The 13396-nt window shown below is 33.0% G+C and overlaps 1 protein-coding gene across 1 annotated transcript in view; it reads right to left on the bottom strand.

The window, feature by feature from the left end:
* Positions 1 to 870: 870 nt before the first annotated feature.
* The window catches only part of TMTC3 (transmembrane and tetratricopeptide repeat containing 3), a 65645-nt gene continuing 53119 nt past the window's right edge, over positions 871 to 13396 (bottom strand). Inside the window, exons 11-14 of the mRNA XM_008568608.1 lie at positions 10513 to 10616; positions 9084 to 9253; positions 6535 to 6761; positions 871 to 5068 (exon numbers count right to left, since the gene is read on the bottom strand). Coding sequence (XP_008566830.1) covers positions 4251 to 5068; positions 6535 to 6761; positions 9084 to 9253; positions 10513 to 10616 — 1319 coding nt within the window. The 3' untranslated portion in view covers positions 871 to 4250. The remainder of the gene's footprint in view (positions 5069 to 6534; positions 6762 to 9083; positions 9254 to 10512; positions 10617 to 13396) is intronic.

Genomic DNA, 13396 nt, shown 5'->3' with positions numbered 1-13396 from the left:
TTAGAAAGCTTTTTGTAGCCTCTCTCATTTTTAAGTTAGAAAGGAAGGATGGTGGAGAAACTCCATATCCCTGAAATAGCTCCCACTCTACTGCCTGAAACTTTACAAAGTAAGCAATTCACTTGTATTAACCTTTGAGATGGCTAACACGATGCACCCATCATCCATACTTTAGTATGTACTAATTTAATCAGTCTACTTTTTCAATATCTGAAACTAGAGCCATGGAAGAGGAAAAGAACAAAGACTGAGTTTTGACCATGGAAGTCTCTGAGAAAGGACAAACAATAGTTTGTTGTGGGTATTTTATTCAAGGCAGAAACATGAAAGCAGGAGGTTCTTACAGAATATAGAAGGGGTCTTCCAAAAGTTGACGGAAAGATTCATATTATCTTTTTTTTTTTTTTCCTTTGTCTTTTTTCGTGACCGGCAACGGATCGCAACCCTCAGTGTCGCACCCGTACCGGACTGGGACGGGCAACGGGATTGCAACCCTCGGTGTTGTGCCCGCACCTCGCTCAGCCAGTGAGCGGCCAGTCTGTATGTGGGATCCGAACCCTTGGCAGGAGCGCCACCGCGCTCCCAAGCGGCGCACTGTGCCACCGGGCCGGCCCTTCATATTATCTTTTAATTCTATTTTTCCATGACCTTGTAAATGCTACTCGATGGGAAATATGCTACCCATGGACACAGTCACAGAGATACTATTGATGAAGAAAGTGAGTTCCAAAGATCATGAATTTGTCTGAGACCCAGTCTTCAGAGATTTTATCAATATTTTTTCTTATGCTACCCCACCTGATTTCTACCTAGAAATCTCTGTATACACAATATTGTATTTTGTTCATTTTAACACTAAAAGGCAAGTCAGGTGTTTAAAAAGTACCAATTTAATACTGAATACTTAAAAATATGGCACACACAGATACCACAGTAACATAAAATGCATACGATTTTAAACTTTTTTTTATGAACCCTTAACACGGATGGCTGATGGCTTGGATGGGTAAAATTTTGGACAAAGATACCAGACGTTTTTTGGATTTCATTTAAAATACCATTTAGTCATGCAGTTATGAAGTTTTTTAAAAAAATAAATATGACAAATATATGAATTTCTGAAGTATAAATTGACATACAAATCTATACATTTTAATATTTTTCATTGAAGCATCTTTAAAGAAGCATTCTATATGAAGTTGAGAGCTCAAATTAGATGTAATGAAAAGGCATGAGGTTTTATTAGAATTGTGTAATTCACAAACTAAATATTTACATAAAAGTAAACACAAAACTGCAAAACAAAGTTACATTTTTCATTATTTTACTCTTCAAGTCATCAATTTCAGAAACTACTCACTGTAATAATTATAAGATAAAATTCCCAATTCCAAATGTTAATAAGGAAACATATATAGGAGCAATTTGAGAAACCTTCTGAGAAGCAGTGAAGGAGTAATACAACACTGCCCTTTGGGGATTGTCAAAGCTTTTCCAGAATTCCTCGGGCGTAGATTCTTTTATAAAACAGTGAAAATTAAAATTCCTTCCATTCATCAGTGCACAGAAGTGTGCTAGGCTTTTTCCAAACCTACAGATGCTCACAACTCTGAACCATACGTTAGTGAACTGGGTTTAAATGTCCCCACCTCCATTTTCCCAAAAAGGTAGCTCCAGAGGGGAAAAAAAAAATCCATTTCCATTTCTCACTTGAACAGTTTGACTAGGATTTCTATTATAAAAGAAATAATCATACAGATAAGCAGGTTTGATGGAACTTAAGATCTTAAATTTCAAAAAATAAATACTAGTTATCAGAAGAACACATTCCTTAGTGGAACTTTGAGTAGTATTACTAACTTAAAAAAGTTAACACAGGAGAGAGAAAAGCATTTTCCTGAACTAATTTAGAGCAGAGAGTCCTTAACCTTCACTACAAATCAGAATCTCTGAGAGAACTTTAGAGAGCTTTTACAAAAACAGAAGCACGGCTCCACCTGCCAGCAATTAATATTTGTTATAGGGTGGGGTCCATATTAAAAGCACTCCAGACGATCTAACATGAAGTAAGGGTTGAGAACCATTGATACAGGATAATTATTATTACTTGGTGAATTTGCTTTAAACTGTTTAAAATTCAAATATATGAGCACTTACTATATGCTAGGCACTGTTCCAAGTGCTAAAAAGGAAGATAATTCTCTTTTCTATAAAAATCACTGGATAATACTAATATATACCTTTTTATCATTTGAATAGTTATATAACTTTATCAAAATATTACTCAAAATTTTATCATGGTCTCCTGTCACAAAAAGATTTCCTTCTGCTTCCCTGAACTATCCTCCACTTTATAATATAGCATAAGAGATCACACTCAGAGACTTTTCCTCAAGATACATGGAAAGAACATAATAATAATATAGATTTCATTTTTCAAGTCATAGTATATGAGGTATTCTCCACCTTATATCTGGAGTTGCAAAGACATAAAATAAGAACTGAAATTAGATATTGCTTTGATGCTTAACAGAATTTCCTAGATCAGGAATTAATTCCCACTGGTATCAGTGCTTGCTTTAAATTGCCTTAAAGAAAAAAATCTATGACAGATCCTCAGGGAACCTAGTAAGAGTAGGTCTTTAACACATACCATGTTTCTTCTGACCTATTTATAAAATATTTCTTTTAAAAATTACAGGAATATGATTTTTGAAACATATAATTAGAAATCAGTTACCTCAAAGGAACTAAAAAATACATAGTTTTTGAAATATGACATAATTAGAAATTAACTACTATCCCTAGATGATAGCTTGAGCTTTAACATTTTAAATTAAAACCAACTTTATTAGGTATTATAAAACTCATTTGAAATGTAGTTTAATTCAAGAAAATAATTATTTAAATGAATGTGTCATTCGTATCTACTTTTTAACCTAACATATATTTTATATTTAAACTTGCCAAAACCAACTGACAAATTTATTAGTCCTGTATTAGGCTAGTTATCTTCTATAGCTGAACAGGGAGCCAAAAATGATGCAATTTTGAATAAGCCATAATGTATGCACATATAAGAAATCCAACAGCAATATGTTTCCCATACTTGATAGAATTAAAACAGCCTTACAATTTTTATGAAAGCTCAGTAGTCAAAATAAATATTTAATAAAAATATACACCATAACAAGATATTTAGTGTCTTAAAAATAAACTATGTCACACTGTTTTGCCTTCAGTTAAACAGAACTGAATTTAGTGACTTAATATATCTAGCATGATAAAGGTGTGACTTTGGAAACAGAAAATTAAAATTCAAATAAGACCAGAGAGCTAAAACTAAAATGAAGGAGAAATTTACTATGCTATAACTCAAAAGTTTAAAGTTAGGGTTATTGGGACTTCTCAACATGACTATGACCCTCAGAAACATGAATAGTTTGGGAGTGTAAGTCAAAGAATATATCATCCCTATGTGGTTCATGTTGTAATACTCTAAATATGTTTTAAAAAAAATACAGTATATATGAGCACCATAAGAAATGTGTGTGTGTGTGTATGTTTAGTGTGTGTAAAACTTTACCTGCCTAAAAATTGCTTTTTAGAATGAAGTTAAGGACGAGAACGCAATTATGAAAATACTTCCTTAGCTAACATGTCATATGACTTATTAAAAATATTTCATCCAGAATTCCTTCTAAAAATCAAACAAAGAACACGACATAAAGAAAACCAGCATTCTTTTGTAGTGCAAAGTTCCTTGGTTAAACAGAATTACTGAAGAAAAAAGAACGTGTTCTGTAAATGTTTTCAATCCATAGCCAGGTTTTAAGAGGTACAAGAAAAATGAAGTAGACTAATAAATGGGAATTCACAGAATAAACCAGATGTTGCATTTGTTCTCAAGGGGTTATCATTCAAGCTTCAAATTATTTTTAACTGATTAAAAGTAGCAAAGATTATTGTGCCAGAAAAAACTTTTCTTCCATAATAAAAATTGTAAATTTTTCACCTGTAATTGAATATTTCTGTTATATTCACTAAAACTCTGAAAATTTTTACCGTATCTTATATAATACACCTGGGGTAAGACAGGTCTTTAATGAAAACCTTATTTGGATCCTACGTAGAGGCACCTCACGATAGACTATATGTATCCTTGATATTTTTCAAAGCTCCCAAAACAAGCAATCACATGATATAAATTGAAGTTCTTCGATACCATTGTCACTTGATAAAGAATAATGCTATTCACCATTTAAAATACGTTCAATCTCTTCTAGTCTTTTTAAAGCAGCAACTCTTTTCTTCTCAATTTCTTTGATATCTTTTGTTGTCTTGTGGGAGGTCTCTTTTTCTGTATTTTTTCCTAATTGTTTGTTGGATTTAGATGAAGTTTTATCATCACTTGTTTTTATTAACTTTGCTGGTCTGGATTCACTTCTGATTTCCTTTACATTTTCATTTAGAATTTTGTCTCCTTCTTCTACTTCTGAAGTCTTATCAGCTGGGAACATTGGCTGTTCTACAAAACTAGATGAGGAAATTTTATCCCTGACTATACTCAAATGGCGCTGAATATATTCCTCATGTGGTGCTAATGCCAATGTTTCAACCAGGCATCTTTCAGCTTTTAATAAGTCCTTCTCTTCAAAATAAACAACACAAAGATTGTGTTTTCCTTGCACATTAGTTGGATCCATCTCCAAAATCTTTTCAAAACATTTTTTTGCTCCAAGTATATCTTTCTTTTGATTCATCAGAATGTCTCCTTTTAAAATGAGACCCTTGATATGATCAGGGTAGTATCTGAGTAACTCTTCCAAAATTGGCAAAGCCTTTAATTCCTTTGCAGTCTGAGAATACAGGAGAGCCAGATTAAACAAAGCACTTCTAAAGTCCGCTTGTAATTTTATGGCTTTCTTCATCCAAATCTCTGCTTCAGCATCCTTTCTGTCATCCATGGCAAGCATTCCCAAATTGAAATAGCCATTAGCATCTTGTGGCTCTTCATTTACATAGCTTAAAAGTCTTTTTCTAGCTTCAGGTCTGAGTTTAGCCTCACCTAAGAACAGTTTTTTTAAAAGAAAAAAATTATACTGTTAGTAAATGAATTAAGTCTGAGGAACAAAGCCATTTTCAAGTATTTCATTACATCACAGAAAGACAGCATCAAAACAACTAATTTCTGTACCTAGTAAAAAAGCAGAAAGCAAAAACCACAAAGTCTTCACAGGAAAGACAATGTGTTTGAAACACTGAAATGATAGCTCATTTCTTCCTATGAAGCAATAAGAGTGCTTCAGAAACCAAAAGGAGAGAAATACCTCCTTACAGTTTAGGATCTTATTGGAAGTAGCAGAGGAAGAACAGAAAATTAAGAGGAAGAGGCATGGGATTTGCCAACAAAGACATGTATTTAATCTCAATTTTGTTTACATTAAACACTGAACAAGTTACTTAACTTCTCTGGGTTAACTTACTGAATTTTCTAAGAATTTCATAAGATATATGTAAAAATGCTCAGCAAATAGTAACTATTACTGGATAAAATTTTTTTTTCAGAATTACTAAATCAGATTTTTTTGTATGTTACACCTCAAAGTTTTAGAAAGTTTCAATGACAAAATTATACCATTAAATATAAAGCAATAAAAATAGGATTACGGAAATAAATGTTTGAGGTAATTTCTATTACAAATAAATTTTTGTTTTCATATTCTACAGCCACAAACTGTACACTACAATCTTATGTTGGATAATAAGCATCTTTCATGATTATCAATGTTAGATAACCTTACAAAAATATTAGCTTTTCTCCAAATTTTTACTTTTTTGAATATCAGGCATAAAGATCTCCCTCTACTCTTTTATTTGACAGCGTGATAAATAAAGACAATTTGAAAATAAATCAGTAGGCTTCAGTTCTTATCTTGGACTAGCTATGAAAGTGGCCATATGAAGGAGGGGTAATCATAAGATCTATTTGGTCCTCACTCTAATCTCCTAAGTAGAAGACTGGCAAAATTAAACGAAATGTCTTCTTTATCTCTATAATACAATGATTTTATGATTCTTCCATTTTTTTGCAAGAATTTTAAGAAATGTATCTAAGAAAAACTAAAAATTGTAAATAGATTTTTCCAACATAAAAATTTAAAAGACTATATGTCATATACACTGCCCTGAAAGAACTAAAATTCCTACATAAAATATGAGTCAAAAATCAAGACTTATTGTGACTGATAACTATTAGATCTTGTAAATCAAAGAAAAATAAAATGCTATTTTTCTGAAAAATACATACCAGAAGAATTAACAATTAGTATTTTCATAAATGTTAGTGCATGTTACTTGAACAGAGTTTACTTCAAATATTTTAAATATTCTTTATATAAATTATTTATACACAGTTTTGTTATAAACTATTCATCCATAAAATGTTTGCTATGGGAAATGAAGTTTAAGTTAAGGTTTTCTATATTCTAAACTATAATGGTTTAAATGTAGAAATATTCTGAGAAAACATACCTGATTCTTGCATTAATATAGCAGAATTGAATAATGCTAGCTTATGCTTTGGATTGAGTTCTAAAGCATGATTAAAGTTTTTTAGGGCTTCATTTGGTTCTTTAAGTTCAATGTGTACAATTGCCAAGTTGTACCAAAGATCTGCATTATTTCTGTCCAGCTCTAGTGCTTTAAGATATGCTTCCTTTGCTTTGAGAGGTTTATTCATTTTTAAGAGCAATTCTCCTCTGTGGAAAAATCAAACACAGCTTTACTTACAACATTACTATGTCACTTTGTAGATAGAATTTTTGGTGAGTTTTAAGCCTTTGCACACATAGCTTTCTTTTTTTCCTTTTAACTTAGGCTCTTACAACTTCTTTCAGAAATAACTCTTTAAAACTGTTCTCAAATCTGAACTCCTTCTTTCAGCAAATTTTGCTTTATATATATTCAAATATTATTTTATTTTTTATTTTTTGTCCTTTTTGAGACTGGCGGCACCATGCTCAGCCAGTGAGTGCTGTGAGCGCACCGGTCATCCCTATATAGGATCCGAACCCGCAGCAGGAGCGCTGCTGCGCTCCCAGCGCAGCACTCTCCCGAGTGCGCCACTGGCTCGGCCCTATATTCAAATATTATTAAAGAAGAAAATGCATCCTGACTTTAGAGGGTAAGATGTGGGAAGGTATCCCAGAAAGGAAGACATAGAAATACTAGGGGTACTTCAAAAAGTTCAAGGAAATATAGAATTAAAAGATAATATGAATCCTCCTATGAACTTTTTGAAGATCCCTTGCATATTCTTTGAGTATATCTCAAAAAGATGGACTGCACCAGAAAAATGACAGCTAACCAGAATCGGATAACAACGAATTTGTTAGGTGATGAAGTAACAGCATCTGAAGAAGAAAAATATTATAGTAGTGACAGGGAAATTCTAATCTACGATAGAAGTCTCACTGTGCAAAAAAAGAAGAGCATTTGAAATTTATAACTCCTTCTTGTACTGATTTAGTCTTCTTCAATGTATTCTTATAAAATGATCATTAAAAAAAAAAATTAAAAAATTAAAAAGCTGATCAGGTAGGGTTAGAGGGTACTAGCGTCACCTGCAGACAGTTTTGAGAAATACATCCAGAATCAAAGATCAGTTTGAAAACCACTGCATAATCTTTCCAATATGATTCTCTTTTCTGTTAGAGAACTTAAAAGAAGTCATTTTGCTTAAAAAATATTTTGACATAAGTACAAAATACGTTCGAGCGATCTAATGAGAGTTACTCTTGTTATGATACTATTCTTTCCTATAGTATCAGCATAGGAATATAATAAAAGGAACAACTATTAATATCCTCATTAAAGCAATTTCTAGAATGAATATTTGTCCAAAATGTAATTTTTCTTAATGCAGAGATTATTAATTTTTTATGAATTAACACATGACAGTTTTTATTTATAGATACAACCTGCTAAACTTAGTGAATTTCAACAAATAACTGGATAGAGCTGAACTAGTAAGATAATCCCCAATGTAAGAACAGATTTTAATCTCAAAATCTTAAATTTTGAGTGCACTTGCCCATAGAAACTGTGCTATAAACTGTGATTAAGTTTCTGGGCCAGGCTATAAAACAAAGCTTAACATACATTTTTCTTCAAGTATAATACAAACAATAACACATGAAAAAAGCATTTCAAATTTTTTTTTTTGTCTTTTTTATCTTTTTCTGTGTCCGGCAACGGATCGCAACCCTCAGTGTAGCCCCCGTACCGGACCGGGGACCGGCAACGGGATTGCAACCCTCGGTGCTGTTCCCGCGCCTCGCTCAGCCAGTGAGCGGGAACCGGTCTGTATGTGGGATCCGAACCCTCGGGCGGGAGCGCCGCTGCGCTTCCCAAGCGGCGCACTTATCCAGTGCGCCACCGGGCCGGCCCAAGCATTTCAAATTTTAACATGTGATGCCAGAATACCACTGACAACCCAGAGGTTTTGTGACAGATACATCAATAATCATTTAAATCTCAAAATTCATTTAAGAGGCCTGGCCCGGTGGCGCACTGCTACAGTGCGCCACTTGGGAGCGCGGTGGCGCTCCCGCCGAGGGTTCGGATCCCACATACAGACCGGTTCCCGCTCACTGGCTGAGCGAGGTGCGGGCACAACACCGAGGGTTGCGATCCGTTGCCGGACATGAAAAAAGACAAAAAGGAAAAGAAAAAAAAGAAAAAAATTCATTTAAGAAAGCTTCTAAGAGTTGGATATGAAAAATAACTATTATAAAATGTAAGTTTTAGGTGTTTTAAATAGGAAAAAAATGATTTCAGTGATGCAAAGAAAATGAAACTAAGAAGGAGCTTCTTCTACTCTTTCTTTCATGTAAAACCTAAGTTGTCAATTTAACATCACTTATAGTTGATTCTCAGTCTAAAATAAGCTATGCCCCTTCTATGCACTTGGTTGTCCAGTAAGATTACTAAAAGAAAAGCATGCTAATTAAGTCAAAATGTACATGCCGATGCAGCTTCAATCTACTATAATGGTAGCTAATAGCTCTAAACTATGATACCTGCTAATGTAAGCCTGCTTGAAGTCGGGCCTCATGCTTATGGCTTGTCGGTACAGCTGATCTGCTTCTTCCAGTCTGGACTCATTTGCTCGGATCAGGTTGGCCAGATTGATATAAACATTTAGATGGTTAGGGGCAATTCTGGCTGCATATTTTTTACCAGGAATAATCTGTTTAGAAGAAAGGGCATTCTCATAATTTGATATTTCAGAACCAAATAAAAAAAAAGTAAGTATTCTTACTGGCTTTTAAAAAATAATACAGAACATAAGATTATGCTGACAGTTTTACTACTGTATTACAATAAATTATAAAAATGTGAAAGAAAGCATCCGTAATATTCACAAAATGTAAATAAAATAATATTTTGTGGCACTGAAAGATTTTTTTCATTTATGCCAACTTGATGGACTATTGTTAACTTGTTATTTATATCTATCTTTTTATAAAGTCAGATAAATCAGAACTTTTAGACATCAAGGTCTCTTAGTTTGCATCAGAATAAGAATAGAACCCAGATCTCCTGACTCAGTCCAGTGTACTTTTTATACTATGTCAGCTTTCATGTTGTTAGCAAAATATTTTCTGGTGTGACAATAAGATAGTCAATACTATTTCAGAATGACACTAAAAACTCACTTGTCTAGTTACGAGAAATAAAATGCTCTAATTAACTGATTAGTTATGGCAAGTAAAGGTTATTACATATAACATATGGATCTAAATTTTCAGTGAACACAGTAAATTGTATCTGATAAAAACCTATAACAAATAATTTAACTATAGCATTTTAGGATTGAAATAATCTTTAGGATATCATATGGTCCAACTTTGTTTTTAAAAAATTTATTAAACTACCCAATTGTTACTAATACTGCTAATATTATCAATACCACTATAAGTGAGAAAAGTACAGCCCAATTAAACTATCTTTTCTAATGACACATAACTGGTCAATGGCAGGATCAAATCTTACAACTCTGATACTGTATTGTTATACCCAATAAAACTTGTACTTGTGTCACTACAAAAACTGATGGACACAATAGAGCAACAAAGATGTATCTAATGATTTTATCACTTTTATTTTTTTGATAGGAATAATGTTGAATTTAGTGCCTAATGTACATAAATAAAATCCTCTTCATTTAAAGCTCTTTAACTCACCAATAACTTATAATCAAAAATAGCTAAAATTTATACTTTATGAATTCAGTTTTTACAAATGGAATATAAAAATAATTTCTTAAAAATTAAGTGAGCTAGAAAAGTAAATGTAATTCTTTATAAAACTTGTAGGAATAGATAATTCATTGGACACCTTACTTTTATATCAATAAATTGAAGAAAAGGTGAGGATTTTCCATCTAGATAATTCTGTTCAGTAAGGGCATCTAGTAGACATGACACAATAGATAAAACAACTTACTTGAGGCATCAGTGATTTAGCCATCATGTAAGATTCTTCAGCTTCTTTGGTTTTATTTAAATTTTTATAAGTTCTTCCTACATTCATGTGGGCACCAATATCATCTAAAATTAAAAAAAAATCACTTGGCAAATATGCTAAACAGTATTCAATGTAAACTACTGAGAAGACAAGTTTCTAGAAAAAAACATACTAAGCCAAAAATGCAAATGTAAGCAACAGGTCCTGCCTCCTCCTTAAAGTTCTCCTAACACAACTTGTTAGAACTTATGATCCATGGTACACTGCAAAATTACTTAAAGCACCGTAAGGACAGAAAATACACACGAAATGATAAAAACTACATGAATGGATCTTTGAAGGGTTAAGACATAAGAGAAGAGAAACAGAATAAGTAATGAAGAAATTTACATCACCTCTCTTCCCGATATTCTACTACGCTATGCTAAGGCTTGCACCTATATCCATAATCCTATAGCTTTGGAAGTCACTCAAAATGTATGCCTTAACTTTACAAGAGAAAAGGATCATCGTGATTCCTAGATATGCACTATTGTGGGACAGGGGCAAAGAGACTGTGAAAAAACATTGTAATTAAGTTTTTAAAAATTTTTATAAATGTGGTTAGAGTGAATAAAATGGAATAACGGTATAACAGTATTACTTAAGATGCAGTGGGCTGTCTCTCTTAAATAATAACTTCCTATATAATTTATTTAAAACTGTATAAGAGGTTGTGCTAATATCACAATGTCAGGAACTTATATATCATTTTTGATGTGAAAAATAAAATTTCCAGCAAATTTATTCAGGGGTAGAAAAAAAAATTCAGTTTATAAAAGAAAGATATGAGAACTCATTGCACACCAGTTTTTTGAAAAAGATACACATGCCAATAAATATTTCAAAAGTTTGGAATAAAGATAGAAGGAAGGGAGATGATCTTAAATTAGACAATTTTTACTCAACATAAATTTCTAACAGACATAACAAGTTTTCAAATTATGATTACTACTTGCCTGTGACATCGATGATTTTGCAATTGTGGAATAGTTCTCTGCCTGCAACTCCCAGGACACATAGGGGCCAAGCATATATATCTTGGGAATTCCCCTAGGAGGAGAGTAACAGTCCTAAGGTCTCGCTATATTATATATCAAGTTGGTGATTGTGTGCACTGCACAAAAACTGGCAGATGCAGTACAGGTTTGGTTAGAGAACTGGGAGACAAAATTGGGGGTAAGAAACTTGATTTTTCTTTTTAGATATATTGCTGAGTCTCATGGAGCCAAAAAGGTTTCAAACAAAAAAATGCTTGGGATAGCTATTCACAGTCCTGGCTGCAAAAGAGGATACCTGTGTAGTACTTAAAAATTCAGACATCTTAGCGCCACCCAGCCCTATCCAAAACTGAATCTTCAGAAATGGGATCTGCAAAAACGTGTTTTTAAAGTCTCAAATGCAATTTTGATAGAGCAGGATTGAAAATCACTGTATTATCAAGTGTATATAAAAATATACAGTAGGTAGTCTTTGCTTTTATAAAGCTGATTTTTTTTTTCCACATCAGATAAATCCATACCATTTGTTACAGAGATCAGGAAGTTATTTAGGAAAAACTAAGGATATGTAAAACATGAAACAATTAATTATACAGTAAGAATTTAATCTAAAAACAAAATTTGGATTAAAAAAATGTAATTATGTTAGCTGAGTATTTAAAATGTTACTGAAATCAGTCTCAACCAATCTTAGAAAAGAAACAGGTTATCTACTTATATAAAAGACAAGGCAAATTACTACCCACTAGAATCAGGTTCTTAGAATTATGGCAAAAAGATACTGTCCTCAATGCAGACTTCAGACACTGCAGCAAAGCATCCCTACTTTCTCAAAGAAAAAAGATAGCAGATACCCTTTAGCATTAAAAGGGCTACTCAATACAACCCCCCAAAAATCAAAGACCATTTCTAATCAAGTCTTCGTAAGTTACAAAGTTTTAAGATTCCAGTGGGGTAAATACTATTACTCCTAAGGTAAATTTAAATTTGAAAAATAAGGTAAGAAAAAAAGGCAAAATGCAAAATCAATGACTTTTAAATGACTAAGAAGCCAAAGAGAATTTCAAACAAGCTTGCTCTTTTGAGTACACTATCCAAACCAAGGAACAGCAACATGAGTCAAGCAGTCTGCCTTTAATTCAATGTAAATGAGGACCTCCCAAATCTCAAATGTTCTCTCAATCTGTCAATACCGTTTCTCTTATCAGGGAAATGAGATCAGAAGGGAATTTGCTTATCATCTCACTGCCAAAGCTATCAACTTAGCTGTATGAATGTGTGTGTTTATAATAATAACACACACCTGTGTGCACTTGCACATGCACAGTCTACTTTCCCTCCTACACACCTCTCCTCTCTGATCTAATGCCAACCAATCTACTTATGCATTGGATCACATTCCCTTTCCCCACTTAAGGACTTTGTTCATGGTAGGAGGGTACTTCAAAAAGTTCATGGAAAAATAGAACTAAAAGATCATACAAATCTTTCCATGAACTTTTTGAAGTACCCTAGTATTATCTATTCTGCCTAGGGCTGGCTAGTTAGCTCAGTTGGTTAGAGTACAGTTTTGTAACACCATCTACTTACCTGCAAACCACTATAAAAAAAAAAAAAAAAAAACTTCCTAAAATTCCTAGTAAAAACTAATCTTACCATGTATATTTAATGGGTTCAGACCGCCATACTGGCAGGCCAACAGCAGCAAAAAAAAGTGCAAATCTATCCTGCAATACATCCTCCTAATGCTAAAATCTGTTCTTCCTCTAGCAAATCTCTTTGAAAGAACGGTTTAGATTTATTCTGTTTCTACTTCCTCATTT

Source organism: Galeopterus variegatus, unplaced genomic scaffold (genome assembly GCF_000696425.1).
Source record: "Galeopterus variegatus unplaced genomic scaffold, G_variegatus-3.0.2 Scaffold425, whole genome shotgun sequence".
In the NCBI taxonomy this organism is placed as follows: Eukaryota; Metazoa; Chordata; class Mammalia; order Dermoptera; family Cynocephalidae; genus Galeopterus; species Galeopterus variegatus.
This window is presented reverse-complemented; position numbering and strand designations above follow the sequence as displayed.